This window comes from Desarmillaria tabescens, assembly GCF_030435595.1.
Source record: "Desarmillaria tabescens strain CCBAS 213 chromosome Unknown EV420scaffold_15, whole genome shotgun sequence".
NCBI classification, from domain to species: domain Eukaryota; kingdom Fungi; phylum Basidiomycota; class Agaricomycetes; order Agaricales; family Physalacriaceae; genus Desarmillaria; species Desarmillaria tabescens.
In genome coordinates this window covers 735,499-759,012 of record NW_026848314.1, presented here as the reverse complement: position 1 = coordinate 759,012, position 23,514 = coordinate 735,499, and the positions used below count along the sequence as shown (strand labels likewise).

Genomic DNA, 23,514 nt, shown 5'->3' with positions numbered 1-23,514 from the left:
GTCATTGTTAACAAACGGCTTCACTACCTTGAGAACGAGTATGTGCAAAACTTTTTTGCTGATACTCGCATAAGCCAAAGCATCAACCGACAAGACACATCGCGAATATCAAAGTCAACAACCGTTGAAGTGATAAAATCAGTCACGGTAAGTTTTGGGAGGAGAGTGAAATTTGGTCGGCTGAGAAGTTGATCCCCAGGTGCAGTCAAGATATTATAGGCTATGACTCTGTTGCCGTCCCTGTCGACAGATCTGGACCCGGTTGAGGTGGGTAAGAAGGCACGTCAAGAACTCTCGAATGTTGATGGGAAAGTGCCTCATTTCATGGTTCAATAATAGTTAAGATCCGCTAGGGTGTATTTGCAGCCGACGTTGACGAACTTGTCTTCAGCGCTCAGCACTCACCCGGGAAAGAAAGTCAAGAATTAGCGGCATCGTCGGTGGTCCATATGATAGTCATTGTTTCGAGTTCCTATTTCGGTCCACGCATAGTAATTCTTATACATGCATTTCCTTCGATGCAATGAGCCCTGCCTGGTTCTATGTCTCCTTGACCGCTCTCCCCGTGGAGTACGACTGTCGGCGGATACAAGCGACATGAAGCAGAGACAGATACAGCCACATTGATTCCGAACTGTGAAACCTTTTTGACCTAACAAAGTCATCAGACACCAGTGTGGAATACCAGGAAGATTCATGATGGGAGAATCCAGGGCATAAGAACGGCGGCTTCCTGTAGACTAAAATGTCAAAGGGGGTTCGTGCTTCCTCTTACAGATTATTCCGGGGGAAGCTTCAGCTTGATACCAACGTGCCAATTTATCTGCTGTCAGTACTTCCATTTCTTCTGAACCTTGGTGCGGGATCATGGCCATTATTAACTTGAGGAACCAATGCGCTGATTACGGATGACCGCTGATGAACATTAGTATAGTCGAAACTGCCGTTCGAGAATCGGCTCAGCTGCCGTGGATGCTGACTGGTCCTGGGTATTTTCACGCTTTCTTTCAAGCTTCTCATGATGACTGCCGGAAGTATGTATCCGGCCTCTTTCCCTTCAGGACTGGAACTTGAACGACCCCCAGGTCGGAGATCGCCAAAGCACTGACATTCCTGCCATCTCAGACTTGTCGAGTCAGAGTGTTCCATGGATCTGTCGCTGGCTGACGGCAGGTAGAACAAGGCAACTTTGACATTAATATTGTGCGACAAAAGAACGGTGAGCCCGCGCAACGCGAAACCGTCCTACGAGAACTGGTTGGAAGTAGGGCTTTCCATACGAGACCGGAATCCTTGCTGCTAGCTGCCGGAACGTTCTGAAGACCCATGGATGGTTGGAACGTATACTGACTAACAGAAACACGGTGTATGTCGCTAGACCATAACCAGCTGAAATATCAGTTCACAAGCGACGTCAGCTTCTTTCTGTAGAAAAATTTGATATAGCGCATTGCTTGCGACTTGTAAAGTAGCGGTTGGAGCTGAGTTGGATTTGAGTTGAGGTTCGAGTGTCTATTTCGGTACATTTCTTTCCCACGCCTCCCTTTATCCGTCATCTCATCTCGTCGTTACATGCCACAGTACCTTCAGGCACGATGTATGTGCGCTGAGCGCTCTCTGGGACAGTTCTACGACTTTTGTATCGTTCTCAGTGGAGTACGATTACCGAGGGGGAGGCTCGTTGGAAGACATGTCCAAGAAATGGTTCGCAAAGAGAGCGTAGTACGCATTAATGACGCATTCGTGTGGCTTCTTCGGGCCAGCAAGATCATTGGATGCTATGAAAGGTCAGAAATATTCCTGATGATGGAAGAACCTGCGGCATAAACATCCTCTTTCGATACACCTTGTGCATGAGAGTAGAAAATAGATGATGCTCAGCCATAACTGTATAGCATGGTGAGTGGTTTCAAGTTATTAATGCGCTAGCATCTCCCCCGCTCTAACTTGGTTCAAAGATTTCTTCTGAACTGGTGAAACGGAATCACGATAATCAACCCCGCGAGTTAATCCGCCGCAGACTACTAATGAACTTGATTGATATTAGAGTTGGACTGCTTTTCAGCGCAACGTATGTGATGTGATGCTGACCTGCCTCAGGTATTTGAACCCCTTCTTTCAAATCTTTCACATGGTTGTTTGGTATATATGTACAGGTTCTCTCCCTTCAGGTCCGGTAGAACAACCACAGACGCAACATGCAGCCCGTCCCCGCAGGTTACCCCATAGAACAACTGTAGGTTATAATCATGGAATCAAGCAGTGATATGTACTGAATCATCTCTTTTAAGGTCTGGACCTCTGGTTTGTCAAATTGTGCGTTTGGTCCATTCAGTTGCTAACACAGTAATTTAGATCATTGCCTATCTCTTACACTGGGGACTCTTCGGGACTCTTTCTGTGCAACTCTGTGCGTCGCTCTGAGTCACTCCTCAGTTAATTGTTCCTGATGCATTCCCATTAGATCTGTACTATCTAGCATTTCCGAAAGATAGACGATCTACAAAATGCCTTGTCTATGGAATCTACATTGTCGAGTTTGTTCAGACGATGCTCGTTACCCATGATGCCTTTGCAGAGTTTGGGTATGGCTTCGGCGACATCGATGCCCTGACTGGAATGTATTTTAATTGGCTAACTGTCCCTATCATGAGCGCTGTCGGTTCGTGTAGCATCGTCTGTCTGTTTTCCATTACTTATAATTCATACAGTTGCTGGTGTCGGACAGGTCTTTTATGCATACCGAATCTTCATATTGTCAAGATCACGAACCGTCCCGATATTCATCGCCTGTGTCCGCTGCCACGATCTTCCTCTGTGACAGTCTAGCTCATCTATTTACAGGTGTCCTTGACCAGCTCTGTGGCAGCTATAATCACAGGCGCCTACTGTTTTCAAACAGGGAACATCACCGACACCCATAACACGCGGTTGTCTATTGCCATCGGAGTAAGTGATTGACTAGGCGTCCCAAGGTTCATCGTGCTAATCCATGCATAGATTTGGGGCGGAGCAGCAGCCTTGTGTGATATTCTCATCGCTATCTGCATGACTTATTACGTGAACTCCTCTCTCTGCTATCTTCCATGATGTTCATATCGTCCCATAGCTTATGCGCGGTGATGCTGATGTCCGTCAGACACAAATTCTAGTCACCAAGCTAATTCGTCTCATCATTGAAACGGGAACTGTGACAGGTATTTACTCCCTACCATCCGCCATTGTTACAGAATTAACACCGCATGCGTTCAGCTGCTGCTGCTCTAGTCAACCTTATCCTCTTTTTTTTCCTTCCCTCATCAGGCATTGGACGGGACAACAGCCTTCGTCATCCCCAAGCTGTATGCTAATACCATTTACATGGTGCTGAACTCGCGATTTCGAATTATGGGTGGACGGGATACATATACGTCTCCTACTGATACGAGCACTACGACCACTACGATGGAGGATATGACCTTCCAATCAACAGAAGGCCCACAGCCTGCAGACGGGACGGAAGGACAGGTGTCAGTGGTCGTGATATCTAAAGAAGTATTCAACGACAGGTTAAATGCGTGTGAGTCATCACGATTCATGTGCTTTATTAGAGCTAAATTTCTCTCAAGGACAAACCACAGGACGGCGATATGAGCTTCCCTACATAACTGATAGAGTATGTTCTCTGAGCCGACACCGTGTATGGAAACTCACTCTAATTTATTTATTGCAACAGGCACCAATACCAAAGGTTACGACCTTATGTGCTGTTGTGCGATGTGTAGGAATTTATACTCAGAATTACTTCTTCTCAATTGCCAATGAGGTGTAAACAAAACATGAATGTCAAACCCAAAGGCACATATAGCAGCTTGGAAACGACTGACATCATGACGGCCATGGTCTCCAATCCAAGATCGAACAGCTGGATCAGCTCGTCTGCCTTTTGCAGCAAGATATCAAGGCTTAGTCGTTTTCGTTCTCGTCACGTATTGGGATGGTTCTGTCCAAAGGAGAGTAGAATCTGGTCGGCTGACGATTGGTTAATCCCCAGGAGCTATTATGGGCATAGGTTAATGTTGTGATCCATGGACTCCGCTGAGGTGGGTTAGGAAGAACTCCTAATTATCGACAATGCCGTTAATCTCTCCTTTCCCGTGCCTGTATCAGAAGATCCTTCCGCCCACCATGTCAGGGCACATTTACAGTCGATGTTGACGAGTACGTCTCCTTGACCGCCCCCAGCTCTGTGCGGTATGTTTTCTGAGGGATAATCGGAGGACATGACACTGAGATTGTTCAGTGCAAGACGGATACAGAAATTGCCGCCCGTAGCCCACTTCGATTCCGCATTCCGAGCTACAGCGGGACTTTTTCGAAAGAACAAAATTAGCAGACACGGAAACACCAGGAAGATTTCCGACTCGCGACGGGGGCATCTAGGGAATAAGAAGCTGCCTCGTTTGGATAACTAGAGGTCGGATGGGATAATTGTATAGGGTGATATCGTCAAGTTCAGGTTCCTTCTTCCCACAGCCTATTCTGGGGGGGGGCAGTTTCAATATGAACTTGACAATGCGCTGACCGCTGATGAACATTTGGAACTGCCATTCAGATCAGTTGCCGTGGTGTAATGCCGATCGGCCTTGCGTACTTATGCGCCTTCTTTCAAGTCTCGCACGATGATTGTCAGAGATATATGTATGGCAGGTTCTTTCTCTTCAGGACCAGCAAAACGACCCCAGATATAATGCAGCCCATACCCGCAGGTTATCCCGTAGAAAAGCTGTAAGCTATGATCTTCAAATTGATCGGCATTTACTGAAACAGCTCATTTTAGGTCTGGACCTTTGGTTCGTAAAGGGTTGCGTTGAGCCTATTAAGTACCTAACATGGCAATTAAGATCGTCGCCTCTCTCTTGCACTGGGGACTGTTTGGGTCTCTTTCCGTGCAGCTGTGTGCGTCGTCCACTCTCCAATAATATTGTTTCTGATTCATTCTGGTTAGATCTGTACTATCTCGCATTTCCGAAGGATAGACGATTTACAAAATGTCTTGTCTATGGCGTTTACATCATCGAGTTTGTTCAAATGGTGCTCGTCACCCACGACGTCTTTGCAGTGTTCGGTTATGGTTTTGGTGACATCGAAGCCCTGACTAGAATAAATTTTAATTGGCTCACAGTCCCCGTCATAAGCGGTGTCGGTGCGTGCAGCACCTTCTACTCATTTTCTATTACTTACTATCAGGGTACAGTTGCTTACGTCGGACAAACCTTCTATGCGTACCGAATATTTATATTGTCGAGGTCGCGAATCATCCCTATATTCATCGCCTGTGTTCGTTGCAGTGTTCTTTCTCCGTGGAGTCTAGCTCATTTATTTACAGGTATCCTTGACCAGCTCTGCGGCAGCTATAATTACAGGCGTCTACTCTTTTGAAGCAGGTAATATTATTGAACTCGATAAGAGGAAAATATTCATCACGGTCGGGGTAAATAATACTAAACATTCATGTTCATTGTGCTGATCCGCATGGCACGCAGATTTGGTGCGGGACCTCTGCCCTGTGTGATATTGTCATCGCTATCTGCATGACTTACCACGTGAACTCTTTATCTTTTTCAACTATCTTCAATGATGCTCATCCTGTTTCGTAGCTTATGCGCAGAAATACCGGTCTGCGTCAGACCCGAATTTTGGTCACAAAACTAGTTCGTCTTACTATTGAAACGGGATCTGTGACAGGTATGTAATCCGCACCATCGACCGTTATCATTGACAGAAGACTGAATGTCTGGTTTTTAGCTGTTGTCGCTCTGCTCAATCTTATCCTCTTTTTTGCGTTCCGTCATCAGACTTTCTACACGACACCCGCCCTCATCATGCCCAAGCTTTATGCTAATACCATTTACATGGTACTGAATTCGCGAATCCGAATTTTGGGAGGACGCGAAACCTATCTGGCTTCTACTGATATAAGCTTCACAACCGCTTTGATGCAGGATACTAGTTCCCAATCAACACAGCAAATGGACAGGATGCAAGAACAAGCCCCAGCAGTTGCGATAAGTAAAGAGATATTCAACAATGATAATGGGATGGGTCAAATGAATGTCAGTCGTGGTGATTCACATGCTTCGTCGGAGCTGATTTTCTATCAAGGATAAACGGCAGAGCAAAAGCGTTGGATCATAACTGTTAGCAGAGTGCTTTTTGAGCTCACATCACCCTAAATTGTTTATTGTCGTGTTGTAAATGCCAATTCAAATGTTACGACTTGGATGTACTGGCACATCGCTCCATTGATCATACACACTAAAGAAAACGTTGGTTGGCTTTCAGTTGTGCCACCGCTGCAATGAAATAGAAAGCTATAGCTAGAGTTACTCATCGAAATCTGTATAGAGCAAGGTAAGTCGAGAAGATTGAATGCCAGATCAAAGGCGCTTTTTGAACAGGACTGACTTTAATGGCAATAGCCTTGGTGCCAATCTGATTTCTGGTCACGTCAAGAAGGGAAGGTTGGTTCAAATCATGGGACTTAAATAACAAGACAGAGAAGTTCTCATTCTCGTCGTATGTTGGGATGGTTCTGTAGCACAATACTGATGTTGAAATTGCAATCGCTGTCAGCAACAGAACCATGGCGTACTCTGACTGACCAGAAGTACTAGCAATCTCTCGTGAGAGGGTTGATTTTGGGCCGACTAAGCTTCCGTATTCATAGGAAAATATCGTCCGCGAAATAGATCACTGATGTCAGGGTCATCAACCAGAAGCGAGAGCAGACTGTATCGAGGGAGACGAGAATATTGTGGGCCGATGGTCATCGCTAGAGCCTAGAGCAAGCCTAGAGATTTGGGTTTCTATTTCGGTACGTTTATTTCCCACGCCTTCTGTTGAAGATCTTGATCACGATGCCACGCAGGTGCTTTCTGCTCCACCTCTACATCATGTTACAGTGCATCTTCTGGGTATAGATGTACAATCAGTAACTCTTCTGTTACAACTTCGTTCAGACATTTCTTACTGGTAGAACAGAATCACGATAATCCATTTGATAAGTTAACACGCTGACCTCTGATGAACATAGTTTGAGATCGCAGCAGTCGGACTGCCTTTCATCTCGGTTTCAGTGATGTGATATTGGCCGGTCTTAGAAATACGAAAGTCTCCGAGATGGCTGTTTAGTATATATCTACGGATTTTATCCCTTCGGAATCAGTAAAACAACCCCAGACGCAACATGCAACCCATCCCTGCAGGTTATCCCATTGAAGAATTGTAAGTTATAGTCAGGATATTGAACAGCGGTTTTTACTGAATCATTTCATTTCAGATCTGGCCCTTTGGTTCGTCAAGTTGTATATTTAGCCTATTCAGTCTGACCCTAACACAAAAATTCAGATCGTCGCTTGTCTCTTGCACTGGGGACTCTTCGGAACCCTTTCTGTGCAACTCTGTGCGTTGCTTCATGGCATTCCCCAGTAGATTGTTTCTAAGTAATGCCACCTCGTCAGATCTGTACTATCTAGCATTTCCAAATGACAGACAATCCACAAAATGTCTCGTCTATGTCATCTACACTATCGAATTTGTGCAGACCCTACTTGTTGCTCACGACGAGTTTGAAACATTCGGGAACGGCTTCGGTGATATTAAAAGCCTTATCGGAATCAGTTTTAGTTGGTTAACTGTCCCTATCATGAGCGCTGTCGGTTCGTGCAGCATCGTCCATTCGTTCTCCATTACTCATAATAAATATAGTTGCTTGTGTCGGACAGTTCTTCTATGCATACCGAATATTCATATTGTCAAAGTCACGAACGATCCCGGTATTTGTCACTTGTGTTCGTTGCTGTGTTCTTTCGTCATAACAGCCTAGCTCATCTATTTACAGGTATCGTTGACCAGTTCTGTGGCAGGTATAGTTACAGGTGTCTACTGTTTACAAGCAGGTGACATCACTAAGCTCAACAACCGGAAGACATCCATCTCTGTCGGGGTACGTGACTGACTAGGTATCCCATGTTTATCATGCTGAACGCTATGCAGATTTGGTTGGGAGCCTCTGCCTTGTGCGATATCATCATCGCTGTCTGCATGACCTACTATGTGAGCTCTTTCTGTCTCTATCATCATTGATATTGATACTCTTTGTAGCTTATGCGTAGTAATACTGGTTTTCATCGCACCCGACTTCTGGCCACAAAGCTAATTCGTCTCACCATTGAAACGGGAACTGTGACAGGTATCTCCTCTACACCATCCACACTCGTCGCAATCTTCATACTGTTTGCATTTAGCTGTTGTCGCCCTGCTCTGTCTTATCCTCTTTTTTGCCCTCCCTCATCAGACTTTCTATGTTCCATCAGCACTCATTATTCCAAAGCTGCAGGCTAATACCGTTCTCATGGTACTGAATTCGCGAATCCGAATTTTGGGGGGACGGAATACCTATCTGTCTTCAACGGCTATGGTACGAGATATCACCTGCCAATCAACAGGGGGCACAAAGCCCACGGACAGGATGCAAAGTCATGCAGTAGTTGTCACGGTATCTAAACAGGTTTTCAACGATGATCTTGAAATGGATCGAGTGAAGGTCAGTCATTGTGATCTGTATCGTTTTAGAGCTGACTCTCCCCCAAAAGGGCAAGCCACAGGATGATAGTGTGATCCTCACTGCGTAAATGATAGTGTTCATTTTTTGAACTTACGCTGTGTACGGGAACCCGCCCTGATTTCTTTTTTGTAATATAAACCGAAGTCAGCAAAGTGTAAACAAAACATACCAAACGGTAGCGGCTTATAAAAGAAGACAAACGTCGTGATGGCCAGTCTTGGCGCCAATTCAGAATCGAGCGGCTGACTCAAATTGTCCGCCTTTTACAGCAAGATATCCATTTCATTTTCGCCACAGATTGTGATGGCTCTGTCGCACAATGTTGATATTTCAATCGTCAAAACCTGCCAAGGCGGAAAAGATCCTTCGAGTCGCGGTAACTAAATACGGCGTAGGCGAGAACGTCAGTCTAGGACGGAGCGGCGGGAGAGACGGGGAGACCTGTCATAATTTACAGTTTACTGGTGCTGGGAGGTAAGCCTGAGACATTCCAGGCATGGCAGAAATACAGCACACGAAGTTTCTTTAAATACACCTTGAATTTACGAACTCGAAGACGAATTAATTTGAAGCTGTGTAGATATGTATGAAGCACCTTCAAGTTCCAAGCCACTGAGCAGAACGGAAACTGGCAGCCAACTGCCGCTTACAGCCGAAGAGTCGGCACAAGCGCTGGATCACTTCGTTGAGTGCCGTTTCACCCGGCATCTGTCCTTAGCCTCCCCTCTTCGCTACTGGGACCGCAAATTTTCTAATACTCTATGGCGACCTTAGATATATCTAGCAACTCGTTAATGGTGGCTAATACCACCTTAATGAGTAGTTCAATGCCCAAGTCCTTCAATTCGGCGTTTTGTTGGAGGACTCGGTGTATCAGTGGCATCGCATTGTAGAATAACCATGTTTCGCTTACTATCACCGTAACTGCTGGGGTCAGCCATAGCGGGCAAGGAGCACTTGTTTACATCGGGAAAGATCCACCTTTCTCGCTGAACCATGGACTTGCCAGCTAAAACGCATTCTCCGCGACGATTTTCGAAGATGAATCCACTCGACGTCCTTAGCATATCTGAAGTGTTTTTCCCTTTGACTATCAACTCTCTCGGTTCTTGTGAGACCGGGGCTGGCCGCTCTCAATTACAAGTCCGGAGTTTACGGAGGATTCGTTCTTATCTCGACGGCTTATGACATTCTTATTTTATTCAGTTGTCCTGCTAATGATGTCATGTCTTTCAACTTTACCGATGGTTTGCTGATGGCTTCTGTACTTGCTAGAATGAACATGCAGTCATTTAGCCTTTAAGCAGTAGAGCACTGTAGCAATGTCAGAATAAGAAAAAAAAATGCATACATCAGTAGTATGGATTATAATACAGACATGTTGTTGAATTTTGGGCTCTCAAGAGTGCCTGAATCGAGGAGGGGAACGTTCATAATGTTTAGATCCATGCCCTCGATGACCCCGGTCCGACCACCCGTACAGCGATCAAGTGGCTGTGTTGCTTCTACTTTCCTCCACCACCCTCTCATCGTCTCGCTCAATTCTTGGCTATATCGCTCTCCATGACCGGGGAAAAGTATGTATTATTTATTTTTACTACTGATATATGGTTTTTAGATGATTTTGACTAATCCTGTGGCCCCAAGAGCCCAGGATAGCATCTATATCCCCGCCACCCACCACGTAAGCCCTCAAATGAGCTGCATGTTCCTGAGAAGACGCGCAACCCCCAACAACTCGCCCACGATGCCACACACTGCTTACAATGGGTCCCGCTACCATCACCCACCAGTATGTCCGCCAGGACACCTGTGAACCTGCATCCATTCCCCCATGTGGAGATCGGCCCTAATCGCAGCGAATGCCAGCAATGCAGGCACGAAACAACATCGAATGCCCAATTATATCGGAGATCGATAGCCATCTGGGCACGCAGGGCCGTACACAACGCTAGCAGCCCACCCAGGTGGTTGACGGCGAAGACGGCGGTAATGGCGGCATGCATAGTGGCTGGGAAGGTTCATCTGGGTAGGTGTAGAGTGAAGGAGAGTGGTACTGGGCTGGGAAGGATAGACGAAGGGCCGGAAAGGGCGAGCGGGAAGGCTGGACGAAGATCGGGGTCCCGATGACGAACGACGGGCCCAACTGTAAAGAAATTTTAGGCATCGACTCCTCACGATGGAGCACGACGGATATCCCAAAGACGCCTGCAACATCATCACTGACGGCCCCCGCCGCTACTACTCTCACCTAAATCTAACATCGGAGCCTACCGCCCGCCCCAGGCTTGGTATCGCCTCCATCTCTACGTATCCCTCATTCTCGCCATGGGGGATTACGACTCTGACGTCCATTTTACCCCAGGATGTCGCCACGACCACCGATGACGATGACGAACCCCGATCCTTATCCATCGGCCATTCCACCCTCTCCGCTTGCTGTACGACCACCTCCAGGCTCATACTATCATTTTCAAAAACAGGGAATCAAACATTGTCATATGTTTTCCCTTCACTAACTTTTCCCAATGTTCAACAATCTCGCCGCCCACCTACCTGCCCTCTGCCCTACCACCTACATTGTGCTGCCACCACCACCTGCCTGTCACCCATCTCCGAACCGTAGGAAAATGCAACGGCATCGTCGATGGATGTGCTTAAGCCCGCCGTTGTTGCGTATGGCCACCGACCCATCACGCAGAATTTTCACTTGTACAGCACAGCGGGGCCTTCCACCATCGCCGTATGGCCAGTCGACCTCATGAGGCCTCCGTAAAAACCATTTTCATAGTATAGAGTAGGCACGATGCGCGTACACTGTGCCCCGCCGCCCTAATTTACTTACATTTTGTATTTGAAATTTTAGTTTTTAATAAAATTGTTATTTGAATCTAGTAAATTTGACGTCATTGTCAGTCCCAGCCGTTCTGTCTGCCGTCGTTGTAACGTTAATTCCTGATGCAGGTCCATCTATGGTCTGGGTACACGGGCTCGTATGTGCCATGGCTTGCCAGTGGCCGGCCTTTCAAGTATTCCCCCGTTCCCCTTGAGACCGACGTTCCCGCTTGCACTGCATATTTGGTTACCGCGACTCGAAGGTTCCCTTGCAGCTCGTCAGGTCTTGACGAAAATTACTCTTGGCTATGAATATCCACCTTCTCGTGTTCGGTGCTGTTTCAATATGACGTTCTTGAAGAACACTTGTTGGTCCAGCCGGCGATTTACGTCGTAGAGGATTTATGGTAACCGAAGGGATATAAAGGACAGAGAAATCACTCATGTTCTCCAGTCAGACTCACCATCTTCGTCTGCCTACTTCAGCTCAGTCATCACGATGCATTTCTCAGTCGCCACTCTTATCCCTCTCGCCGCTGGTCCCCGCCCTCTCTGCTTCCGTTCAAGCCAGGGACGGTAGCGTAGGTTACAACGGCTACAGCGACGGCGGTAGCAGGGAATACGGCAAGGACTATGGTCACAACGACGGTGGTAGCAAGGACTTTGGCAAGAAGGATGATGACAAGGACCATGGCAGGAATGACGGTGGCAGCAAGGACTTCGGCAAGGACAACGACGACAAGGACCACGGGCGCAAAGACTGCACTTGGGAGCCTGTGTTCGAGCATAAGAAGGACTTTAGGGGATGGAACAAGGGAAAGTACACTCATTACGACCACAATGGATGTCAAGAAGATACCTACGAGATCGGTAAGTTTGTCTTTCATTTTCGTCCATCATCACTTTTCCTGACATCTACTCTTCAGACTGCAAGAGCCTTTGTGAGAAGGACGACAAATGTAACTCTTGCCGGGGTACGTTTGGTACTTACTCCCTCTTCAGTTTATTCAGCGTTCTTTTTAGTCTACTCTGAGGAAGAGATCGAGGAAAAGATCATCTGTGAGCTCTTCGAGAACACCATCGACATCTTGACCTGGGAGGATAACTGTGACGAGGACAAGGACGACAAGAAGTACTACGACTCTTCTTGCTGGAATGTCCACTACAACTACTAAGTCCGATGATCCTCACTTATACCATTGAGTTATCATATAGTTATATATATTCATGAGACTTTGTACGTATATTGTTGTATGATAGATGCTAACTCTTCTATTGAAGTCGTGTCCTCTCGCAAAAGTTCTCGTTATTGATACAATTTTTTTTTTGAGATATGCATTGGCCCATCTTCTCGTCCGTCCCGCATCATTCATAGTAGTAGAACCCACACTGGGACTTGAAGTCGTTGAAGAACACTGTATACGCGAACTTCGCCAAAGCTCATATCTGCGGTTTTAAAATTATTCCAGAATGCGAAAAGTGAAGGGGGAAAACGAGCTCAGTAGCATATATTATACATTGTACCGCTTCGTCCGAGAGGACCTCAAGCGCAGCAGATAAAAACCGATAATCAAATAACAACAACAAAGATACATTACTACTCTATATGCTCAACAGATTTTGTAACTCGTCGCACTCTGTAAACTGGCAATGATGCAGTTGCGAGTGTCCAAAGTCAAAGAATTTGAATCCTTCCGTCGTTTGCGCTATGTTTCGCGGTTCAAGATCACCATGCAAGACACCCAATGAATGTAATTGCTTCACTGACTCTAGTAATTTCAGCCTGAAGGACCGGTCAATGAACGACGTTTGAAGACACACGGTTACTTACCATTGCATCTTGGACATAGTCCTCTTCACCCCGGACCAACCTAGGTCGTACGTTGTCTCGAGATTATCCCCAACGTCTTCGAGGCAGAAAGCGAACCAACCGCCGACAGGTCTCTGGAACATCCCGTAAAACATGGGAACAAGAGAAGGACATTCCTTTAGGACCACCTCGTACATGTAGAACTCCCGCCAAATCATGTCCGAATGCGTTTCCGGGACAAGCTTGATGATAAAAGGCTCCTCGCGGCTTTCAGCGCGGCATGTCCACACGGTGTTCCAACGACTGGCCCGAATCTGGCTTAGGAGCGTTACAATCTCAAGGCTTGTCGACGGAACGTGAGGAGAACGACGACAAAGCTGCACCAGTGACCGTCGTTGCAATAAAGGTAGCAAGAGGTTTTCCATCACGAGGCCAGAGTTCTTGCTGCTGGCTATCGGAACGTTCTGAGGGTCCGTTGACGGTTGGAAGGTATGTCGTTTGACAGAGATACGGTGTATGTCAGTGGACCGTAGCCATGGATGCTGCAATATCATCTAACAAGAAAATATTAGCGCATTTTGTTGTGCCAGAAACAACAATTGATATACCGCATTCGTCGCAATTTGTAAAGGAACGGCTGGGAGATCGCTTTGATCTGCTTGATCCTCGCCATGGTCGTCTTCTTCATTACCTTTCGGTTCTTTCTGGCCTACATCTGTATCTTGTATTGACTCCGATAACTGAGGCCGCAAGAGATCAGGAGGAGGATCGGCGACGCGGCGACCAGGAAGCAATTTGGAGAATATCATTGCAACGACTATGGCGAGGAATGGCTGGGGTTGAATGTTAACTTGAAATGGCGTGAGCGTTTTGTTCGAGTCAGGGTGCACAAGGGGTTCTCCGGACAGTCTGAATGCAGGTGACAGTAGTAGAATATGGCCTGGGCGAGACATATCCGTAGACCGGGCTAGAAAAGATACGTAAAATGTCTGTCGAGCCCAGAAATGATGAAAGTCTCACCGAGCTGGGCAGCAATTGCAATGAACCCGCAGGAAAAAAAAGCCGTACTCTACGCGTGAAGTAATCATCTGCGATGCAAGCTACACTGCGTGAGACGGCGACATCAGACAAAACTCGATGGAGACTAACGTTGATGGCCATAGCAGCGGCACCTTCTTGCTTCCTAGTGACGTCTAGGCGAATCGACTGGCTGAGTTCCTCTGCCCTCGAAAGTAACGACGAGTACGCTGTATCCTCATCAGAGCAGACTCGAATATCTTGCTCCTTAACCGCGTCGTCTTGTCCGACAAGCGTGAAAGTAAAACAGCTGCATTTCTGCGGCCACACGAGGTCCGTAACAGGCTCACGATGAAGAGTGAATTCGCCATCGATATGGGCAGCTTCTGCGATAGCATGAACGATAGGGTCTATTGCTCTGGTAGAATATTCGCCGTAGAGGCTCACGTTGTTTTCGCCCTCGATTCGACATGCTCGCATAAGCTGGAGACCCTGCAGCATTGACTGACAAGATACATCGCCAATATCGAAGTCAACGACCACCGAAGAGATAAACTGTGTCAGTCTAGGAATGAGCGTATGGTCTAGTCGGCTGAGGATTGGTTGATCTTCAGGAACCGTCAAGATATTATGTGCTGTATAAGCCTCCATTGCCGTCCCTTTCGACGCATTCCGACCCAGTCGAGGTGGCCTAGGAAGGGATGTCAAGAACTCTTGAATGTTGGCGGGAAACATGGCAGCCATGGTCGCAAGTTTATCTGATTATGTTCTTTCCCACGTCTTGAGCCTGCAGTTCAAAACAGAGAATTTCCATAGGCCTACAGAGAGCATTCGCAGTTGACGTTGACGAGCTTGCTTTCAGTCTAGAATGGCGGAATAAATGGTTATTCCGCGGAGTTTCTTTTTGTAGCAAATTCTTTTCCCACGCCGCCTGTTTCAGTGTTTCTCCGATACGGCCTCGAGCCAGCTCCAGCTCCAGCTCAGTTCAACGTGTTCTTGGCTGCTCTCCCTGTAGAGCAGAGGAAATGATGCAGAGATTGTTCGGTGCAAGAGATGATGCCACAAACTGCCACCGCAGTCTACATCGATACACTCTGGGGAATTCTTCCACATTGGTTACCAACGAAACCAACGGACACTGAGAGATCAGAAAATTCCCGATGACGGCAGAATCTAGGGCTGTTTTAGACGCTCCTGTTGGAAGACTAGATGTCGGACGCCATAGCGTATCTTCGAGTTCAAGCTTCTTCTCGCAGTTTATTCCAGGGATCGCTTATTCGTAATATCAACGTGATACAACGCGCCATGCTCTTATTCTTTGAAAAACTTCGGCTCGGATATTTCTTCTGAACTCGCCGTACGGAATTACGATCTTTCATTTTGATGGATCAATGCGCTGACCACTGAAAATGATTGCAGCTGCCATTCAGCCAAATTGTCGTGTAATGCGAAGGTATTTGTGCGCCTTTCAAGTCTCTCACTATGATTGTCAGTGATATATATACGACTTCTTTTCTTCGGGACCGATTCGTAAAACGACCCTCAGCCCAATACAGCATGCAGCCCGTCCCGGAAGGTTATCCCATAGAACGACTGTGAGTTGTTGTCACGGATTTGAGCAATGTATGTACTTAACCATTGTATCCCAGGTCTGGACCTGTGGTTGGTCTTTTTGCGTTGTAGCAATTCAATCCATGACACGGCAATTTAGATCATCGCGCTCCTTCTGCACTGGGGACTCTTCGGGACTCTTTCCATGCAGCTTTGTACGTTACGTCACTCATTCTCCAGAAATATTGTTCCTGATACATTCTCGTCAGATCTGTACTATTTAGCCTTTCCAAATGACAGACAATTCACAAAATACCTTGTCTATGGCATCTATATTATCGAATTCATTCAAATGGTGCTCGTCACCCACGACGCCTTTGCAATGTTCGGTTATGGATTCGGTGACATCCAGGCCCTCACCGATATGCATTTTGATTGGCTCGCGGTCCCCATCATAAGCGCCGTTGGTACACGCAACATCTTCTGATCGTTTTCCGTTCCTCATCATGACCACAGCTGCTTGTGTCGGGCAGGTTTTCTACGCGTACCGAATCTTCATATTATCAAAATCGCGAATGGTCCCTATATTTGTCACCTGTGTATTTGTTTTCGTTCTGTTTCTCTGCGACAGTCTAGCCCATCTACTTGCAGGTATCCTTGACTAGCTCCGTGGCGGCTATTATTACAGGCGTCTACTCTTTCGAAGCAGGTAACATTATTAAACTCAATAACCGAAAGACATCCATTGCCGTCGGGATAAGTGCATGGCTAGGCGTCCCATGTTCCTCGTGCTGATCCCTCAAGTTGCATAGATTTGGTGCGGTGCTTCCGCTTTATCATTTATGTGATATTGTCATTGCTATTTGCATGACTTATCACGTGAGCTCTTTCTCTCTTTCATATGTTTTCGTCCAACATTGATATTATCTCGTAGCTTATGCGTGGCAATACCGGTTTACGTCAGACCCAAATTTTGGTGACCAAGCTGATTCGTCTCGATATTGAAACGGGATCTGTGACAGGTATGTTTCGCACCATCCATCATCATCACTACATTGACGCCGCCTATTTTCAGCTGTGGTTCCTCTACTCAACCTTATCCTCTTTTTTGCTTTCCCTCATCAAACGTTCTACGGGACGCCGGCCCTCATCATGCCCAAGCTGTATGCTAACACTGTCTACATGGTGCTAAATTCACGAATTCGAATTCTGGGTGGACGAGATACCTATACATCTTCTACCGATATGAGCATCATGACCACTATGATAAGGGATCGTCCAACACAGAGCACATGGCGAACGGATGGGGTACAAGGACGGGCGTCAGTAGTCCCGATATTCGACGATGACCGTGAAATGGGCCGAATGAATGTCAGTCATGGCGATTCATGCGCTCTATAGAAGCTGATTTCCCTAAAGGACAAACCACAGCACGAGAGCATGAGCCTCCCCGCGTAAATGGTGTCTTTGAGCTTACATCGCGTTCAAGAGCTCGCCTTAAATTATTATTGTCTTGTTGTATCAAACACCAATGCCAAATCGGACGTCACATGCGCTTGGTTCACAGTATATTTTTGAACTTTCCCATACTTGCATTTCGTTTCATTCATGGAGCGCGCTTGTGGACACTGCCGTGCGATACTACCTACCTACCCACGTCTCCTCGTTCTCCCTGTGGAGTACGGTTGGCTGGGGGAAGCCTGGAAGACAAATAAGAATGGTTCAGTGCATAGAGACGGATACAGAGATTACTACTGATAGTACAGACACTGCCGCATTCCGATGGCGGTGGGACATCTTCGCATAAACAGTATACCGGACGCTGTGAAAGATGGAGCTCAAGAAGCCACTTCAATGCACTTATTGGAAGACGGAAGAAGCTAGATAGATATCGGACACGACAATTGCATAGCATGGTGAGTGGCGGATCCATTATAATGATCCTTCTTCTCACCTGGGGTAGTCTCGATATCAACGAAACATCATCGTCCACTTTTTATAACTTGGTTCTGAGATTTCTTCTGAACTGGTAAGACAGAATCATGATGATTAATTTGATAGGCCAATGCGCTGACTGCTGATGAACATGGTTGAGATTAGAGCAGTTGTACTGCCTTCCAGCTGGCTTCTGTATTGTGATGCTGACCGGCCTTGGGTATTGTGCGTCTTCTTTCAACTCTCTCATGATGGTAGTCGGACATATATGTACAGGCGCTTTCTCTCCAAGACCGGTAGTTTGAAACAACCCCAGACCCAAGATGCAGCCAGTCCCTGCAGGTTATCCTATAGAAAAGCTGTAAGTTATCACTATGGTATCGAGCGGCGGTACACACTGAGATCCTATTTCAGCTCTGGACCTGCGGTTTGTCAAATCGTGTGTTTAAGTGTCTTCAGTCCTAACACCGTAATTTAGATCGTTGCCTATCTCTTGCACTGGGGACTCTTCGGGACCCTTACTGTGCAGCTTTGTATGTCGCTCCGATTCATTCTGGAGTAGATTGTTTCTAATGCCTTTTTGTTAGATCTGTACTATCTAGCATTTCCGAATGACAGACGATTCACAAAATATCTCGTCTATGGCATCTACGTTATCGAATTCGCACAGACGATACTCGTCACCTATGACGCCTTTGCAGGATTCGGGTACGGCTTCGGTGACATAGAAGCACTGACTAGGATGTATTTTAATTGGCTCATTGTCCCTATCATGGGCGCTGTCGGTGTGTGATACATCGTCTGTCCATTTTCCCTTACTTATAATATGTACAGTTGCTAGTATCGTACAGTGCTTCTATGCGTACCGAATTTTCATATTGTCAAAGTCTCAGATCGTCACTATACTTGTGACCTGTGTCCGTTGCCGTATTCTTTCCCGCTGACAATCTAGCTCATCTATTCACAGTTATCCTTGACCAGCGCTGTAGCAGCCATAATCACAGGCACCTACTGTTTCGAAGCAGGCGATGTCACTAAACTCAATAATCGAAGGACATCCATCGCTGTCGGGGTACGCAACTGGCTCGACATCCCGTTTTCACAATGTTGATCCATGCGTAGATTTTTTACGGAGCTTCAGCCTTGTGTGATATCCTCATCGCTATCTGCATGACTTACTATGTGAGCTCCGTTTCTTTCCGCTATCTTGAATGATGTTGATACTGTTTCACAGCTTATGCGCTGTGATACTGGTTTCCGTCGCACCCGAATGCTTCTCACCAAGTTGATTCGTCTTATTATTGAAACAGGAACTGTAACCGGTATTTACTACACCATAAATTCATACTCGTCGCGATATTAACACCATTCACGTTTAGCTGGGGTCGCTGTGCTCGACCTTATCCTCTTTTTTTCCTTCCCTCATGAGACTTTCTACGGGACGACGGCCCTTGTCATGCCCAAGCTATACGCTAACACCTTTTACATGGTACTGAATTCGCGAATCCGAATTCTAGGTGGACGGGATACCTATACGTCGTCAACCGATCTAAGCATTACGACCACTATGATAAAAGATATCACCTCCAAATCGACAGAAGGCACGCAGCGAACGGACGGGATGCAAGGACAGGCATCATTGGTCGCGATAACTCAGCAGGTGTTCAACGATGATCTTGAAATGAGTCAAATGGATGTCAGTCTTCGTGCTTCATGCGCTTTATTAGAGCTGATTCCCCCAAGGACAAACCACGGGACACCATCATGAGCCCCGCCGTGTAACTGTTAGACTGCATTCTTTGAGCGGAAACCTTGTACGAGAACCCAGTGTACTTTTTTATTTATTATCTTGTTGTGTATCTTGCTGTAATGACCGAAGCTAAATTTTATGAAATCGTGTACTGAGGTGTGGCCCGCTCGGCGTGTACGACCATTTCGAGGATCGATTTCTGTTCGACTCTGTGTGCACAAACTAATGAGTAGCGTAGCGTCCGGTGCGTCATTTAGTACTAGCTTATTCAGTCTATGCCCCAAGAAAGGTGCTCTATGCGGAGCGCAGAACGAAACATACACTGATAAATCCGCCCGTTGCCTACCCGAGGTCAAAGCAAGCAGTCGAGATCCTGCGCGTTTACATTGATCTGAATCAGACCCTGACACGCAGATGGCGAATATAGATAACGTTGATGTTGGTGTCGCCATTGGTACCTCGTTCTATATCAAGAGGTCGCTTCGAGGGGTTATGATGGAAGAACTTGCGTAGTCCCGGAATCGGTATCGTGCAGAACTTAGAAACGGCCTTCTGGGCATAAAGATACCTAGTTAACATTGCAACAACGATAGCAAGGAATGTCTCAGGCTGAACATGAGCTTCGAACTAGGTAAGCACTTTATTCGGGTTGGGATGCACAAGGGATTCTCTAGAAAGTCTGAACGCCAGATAAGAGAAAGAAATAGTGTATGTCGAGACATCTGTAGACCGGACTAGAAAGATATGTAAGATGTCTGTCCAGCCCAGCGGTGATGAAGATCTCACTGAGCTATGCGACAGTTGCGATGAACCTGCCGAGAGAAAAAACCGTACTCTATGCGTGAAGTAATCTGCAACATAAGCTAGTATTGTGTGAGACGGCTATGCGGGACAAAACTCAATGGGGACTAACGTTGACGGCCATAGCGACGACACCTTCTTGCTTGATAATGACGTCGGGATGAATTGATGGGCTGCGATCTTCTGCTTTGAAAGTAATACCGAGTACGGCTAATCCTCATCAGAGTAGACTCGAATATCCCGCTCCTCGACCTGGTATTGTCTGACAAGCATGAAAGTAAAATGACATAACCACGCTCGATCCATGACCGGTGCACGATGTAGAGTGAATATGCCATCGATACGGGTAGCTTCCGCAGTGGCTTGAATGGTAGGGTCTATCGCTCTGGTAGAAATGTCGCCATAGAGGCCTATCCTGTTTCGTTTATGAGACGACACGCTTGCAGCATTGTCTGACAGAAATATTCGCCAATATCAATGCCAATGGCCACAGAAGAGATAAGCTCTGTGAGCCTAGGAAAGAGAGTACGATCTAGCCGCCAGGTTGACCCTCAGGGATAGTCAAGGTATTATGAGCAGTATAGGCTGCCGTTGTCATCCCCGTTGAGGAGCCCTGTTCCAGCCGAGGTGGATTAGGAAGAAACACCAGGAACTCTTGAACGTTGGTGGGAAAGACGGCAGCCATGATGGCCGCAAGCTTGTCTTATTATTTGTCCTTTCCCACACCTTGAGCCTTCCCAGAGTTCAGATGATATCGTTCCACCCCCCACAGACAGTATAGCGAGCTTTTTCAGTCAATGTTGATGAGCTTGACTCCAGCACTAGACGCTTGGACACGGAAAGTACTAAAATAGCGGGATAAATGGTGGTCATCGTTTGAGCCTGGAAATTTCTATTTTGGTAAATAACCGGCACGGCATGTTTCTTCCCACGCTACTTGCATTTTCTTCGATACAAGCTCTAGTCCAGTTCTTCGTCTCCTTGACCGCTCACCCCGTGGAGTACGATTGCTGAGGGATACACGACACATATATTTCTCGGTGCGAAGAGTGGATACAGAGATTCCCACCCTAGCACATATCAGTATTCCGATGGCTGTGAGACAAGTTCGTACCCCCAGAATCACCGGACGCTGTGAAAGATCAAGATGACTCCCAATGACCGAAGAATCCAGGGCACAAGAAGCTGCTTTCTATACTGTCGATGCTCATGCTGGACGAGTAGATGTCGGTCACGATAATTGTATACCATAGTCTTTTCAAGCACCTTCTCAGTGTGTTCCAGTGATGACAACGTGCTATTCTCTCTTCGGCTTAAACTTGGTTCGGAGATTTATGTTGGCTTCCTGTTCGCCTTTGCCAAGTCCGAGCTTTACCGACATGCACGGCTCATCTCTTTAGGCTCTTATCGTCGCAACCTATACCTTTCGACCGTCATACTTCCTCCTCAGTGCTATGCCTTTGACTTTTATCCAAAATACAAGCCGATAGCTGTTCTGCACTCGTAAATTGCGAGTACTCATACTGTCTATATTTGGTCGACTTGACGGATCAGCGCTGACCACGGATGAAACGGCCATTCAGCTCAGTTGCTGCGGTGCAATGCTGACTGACCTTATGGGTTCACGTGTCTTCTTTCAAGTCTCTCACAATAGCCGTCGGAAATATATGTAGAGGTTCCTTTTCTTCAGGACCGGTAGAGCAACCCCAGATACGACATGTCGCCTGTCCCCGCAGGTTATCCCATAGAAAAACTGTAAGTTATCATCGTAAATCTGGGAAGGGATATGTGCTGAATAATCTCATTTCAGATCTGGACCTTTGGTTCGTCTTTTTTCGTTTTGGCTATTCCATCTCTAACACAAATTCAGATCGTCGCTGGTCTCTTACATTGGGGACTCTTCGGGACCCTTTCCGTGCAGCTTTGTATGTCGCTCCGGTTCATTCTGGAGTAGATTGTTTCTAATGCCTTTTTGTTAGAACTGTACTATCTAGCATTTCCGAACGACAGACGATTTACAAAATATCTCGTCTATGGCATCTATGTCGTCGAATTTGTACAGACGATCCTTGTTACCCATGACGCCTTTGCAGAATTCGGGTACGGCTTCGGTAACATCGAAGTACTGACTGGGATGCATTTTAATTGGCTCACTGTCCCTATCATGAGCGCTGTCGGTACGTGAAACATCATCTGTCCATTTCCCCTTACTAATAACATGCACAGTTGCTTGCATCAGACAATCCTTCTATGCATACCGAATCTTCATACTGTCAAAGTCTCAAATCGTCCCGGTACTCGTGACTTGTGTTCGTTGCCAAGCTCTTTCCCGCTGAATGTCTAGCCCATCTATTCACAGTTATCCTTGACCAGCGCTGTAGCAGCCATAATCACAGGCACCTACTGTTTCGAAGCAGGCGATGTCACTAAACTCAATAATCGAAGGACATCCATCGCTGTCGGGGTACGCAACTGGCTCGATATCTCGTTTTCACAATGTTGATAAATGTGTAGATTTGGCGCGGAGCCGCAGCCTTGTGTGATATCCTCATCGCTATCTGCATGACTTACTATGTGAGTTACTTCTCTTTCTGCTATCTTCAATGATGTTGATATTGTTTCACAGCTTATGCGCTGCGATACTGGTTTCCGTCGCACCCGGATGCTTGTCACCAAGTTGATTCGTCTTACTATCGAAACGGGAACTATAACGGGTATTTACTACTTGTGTTATTCATACTCTTGCGGGATTAACACCGTTCTCGTTTAGCTGTGGTTGCTCTGCTCAACCTTATCCTCTTTTTTGCGCTTCCTCATCAGACTTTCTACGGAACGCCGGCGCTCATCATGCCCAAGCTGTATGCTAACACAGTTTACATGGTACTGAATTCGCGAATCCGAATTCTAGGTGGACGGGATACTGATACGTCTTCGCTTGATATAAGCATAACAACCACTATGATAAGGGATATCACCTCCGATCCAATACAGGGCACATGGAGAACGGATGGGGTGCAAGGACGGGCATCAATGGTCGCGATATTCAACGATGATTATGAAATGGGCCAAATAAATGTCAGTCATGGTGATTTAAGTGAGTTTTGAAGCTGATTTCCACTCAAGGCCAAACCACAGGACGAAAGAATGAGCTAGTACAGTCCCTGAACCGGAGACTCGTGCTGATTTTGTTATTACTTTGTCGTAGTA

The 23,514-nt window shown here is 46.6% G+C and overlaps 8 protein-coding genes across 8 annotated transcripts; 7 read left to right on the top strand and 1 right to left on the bottom strand.

The window, feature by feature from the left end:
- Positions 1–2,198: 2,198 nt before the first annotated feature.
- On the top strand, positions 2,199–3,350 carry EV420DRAFT_1642322 (uncharacterized protein; the record flags this gene model as incomplete). Its single annotated transcript, XM_060477346.1, has 9 exons — positions 2,199–2,236; positions 2,292–2,304; positions 2,356–2,410; positions 2,465–2,662; positions 2,712–2,794; positions 2,845–2,949; positions 3,001–3,060; positions 3,110–3,197; positions 3,253–3,350. 9 exons carry the CDS (start codon positions 2,199–2,201, stop codon positions 3,348–3,350), a joined length of 738 nt encoding a protein of 245 aa, XP_060331583.1.
- Positions 3,351–4,515: 1,165 nt separating this feature from the next.
- On the top strand, positions 4,516–6,259 carry EV420DRAFT_317296 (uncharacterized protein). Its single transcript, XM_060481689.1, has 9 exons — positions 4,516–4,767; positions 4,820–4,832; positions 4,884–4,938; positions 4,988–5,185; positions 5,237–5,319; positions 5,369–5,473; positions 5,526–5,585; positions 5,640–5,727; positions 5,788–6,259. The coding sequence occupies exons 1-9, from the start codon at positions 4,613–4,615 to the stop codon at positions 6,147–6,149; spliced, it is 1,119 nt and encodes a 372-aa protein (XP_060331582.1). The 5' UTR covers positions 4,516–4,612; the 3' UTR covers positions 6,150–6,259.
- A 623-nt stretch (positions 6,260–6,882) lies between these two features.
- EV420DRAFT_317278 (uncharacterized protein) lies at positions 6,883–8,790 on the top strand. The gene is made up of 9 exons (XM_060481688.1): positions 6,883–7,266; positions 7,322–7,334; positions 7,390–7,444; positions 7,503–7,700; positions 7,750–7,832; positions 7,883–7,987; positions 8,038–8,097; positions 8,146–8,233; positions 8,289–8,790. Exons 1-9 carry the CDS (start codon positions 7,229–7,231, stop codon positions 8,651–8,653), a joined length of 1,005 nt encoding a protein of 334 aa, XP_060331581.1. The 5' UTR covers positions 6,883–7,228; the 3' UTR covers positions 8,654–8,790.
- A 2,739-nt stretch (positions 8,791–11,529) lies between these two features.
- Positions 11,530–12,835, top strand: EV420DRAFT_1539753 (uncharacterized protein). The gene is made up of 3 exons (XM_060473056.1): positions 11,530–12,313; positions 12,370–12,417; positions 12,467–12,835. The coding sequence occupies exons 1-3, from the start codon at positions 11,887–11,889 to the stop codon at positions 12,616–12,618; spliced, it is 627 nt and encodes a 208-aa protein (XP_060331580.1). The 5' UTR covers positions 11,530–11,886; the 3' UTR covers positions 12,619–12,835.
- A 921-nt stretch (positions 12,836–13,756) lies between these two features.
- On the bottom strand, positions 13,757–15,005 carry EV420DRAFT_1539752 (uncharacterized protein; the record flags this gene model as incomplete). The annotated part of the gene is made up of 5 exons (XM_060473055.1): positions 13,757–13,807; positions 13,862–14,220; positions 14,274–14,277; positions 14,300–14,353; positions 14,403–15,005. Coding segments are annotated over 5 exons (1,071 nt in total), but the record flags the coding sequence as incomplete, so codon positions are not given.
- An 822-nt stretch (positions 15,006–15,827) lies between these two features.
- EV420DRAFT_1642317 (uncharacterized protein) lies at positions 15,828–17,279 on the top strand (the record flags this gene model as incomplete). Its single annotated transcript, XM_060477345.1, has 10 exons — positions 15,828–15,865; positions 15,920–15,932; positions 15,982–16,036; positions 16,091–16,288; positions 16,338–16,420; positions 16,473–16,571; positions 16,626–16,700; positions 16,756–16,843; positions 16,897–17,192; positions 17,241–17,279. The coding sequence occupies 10 exons, from the start codon at positions 15,828–15,830 to the stop codon at positions 17,277–17,279; spliced, it is 984 nt and encodes a 327-aa protein (XP_060331578.1).
- Positions 17,280–18,079: 800 nt separating this feature from the next.
- EV420DRAFT_1642316 (uncharacterized protein) lies at positions 18,080–19,538 on the top strand (the record flags this gene model as incomplete). Its single annotated transcript, XM_060477344.1, has 10 exons — positions 18,080–18,117; positions 18,171–18,183; positions 18,235–18,289; positions 18,344–18,541; positions 18,591–18,673; positions 18,724–18,828; positions 18,879–18,938; positions 18,991–19,078; positions 19,136–19,452; positions 19,500–19,538. 10 exons carry the CDS (start codon positions 18,080–18,082, stop codon positions 19,536–19,538), a joined length of 996 nt encoding a protein of 331 aa, XP_060331577.1.
- A 2,486-nt stretch (positions 19,539–22,024) lies between these two features.
- EV420DRAFT_1642315 (uncharacterized protein) lies at positions 22,025–23,412 on the top strand (the record flags this gene model as incomplete). The annotated part of the gene is made up of 9 exons (XM_060477343.1): positions 22,025–22,062; positions 22,118–22,130; positions 22,178–22,232; positions 22,302–22,484; positions 22,534–22,601; positions 22,667–22,771; positions 22,822–22,881; positions 22,934–23,021; positions 23,078–23,412. The coding sequence occupies 9 exons, from the start codon at positions 22,025–22,027 to the stop codon at positions 23,410–23,412; spliced, it is 945 nt and encodes a 314-aa protein (XP_060331576.1).
- Positions 23,413–23,514: the final 102 nt, after the last annotated feature.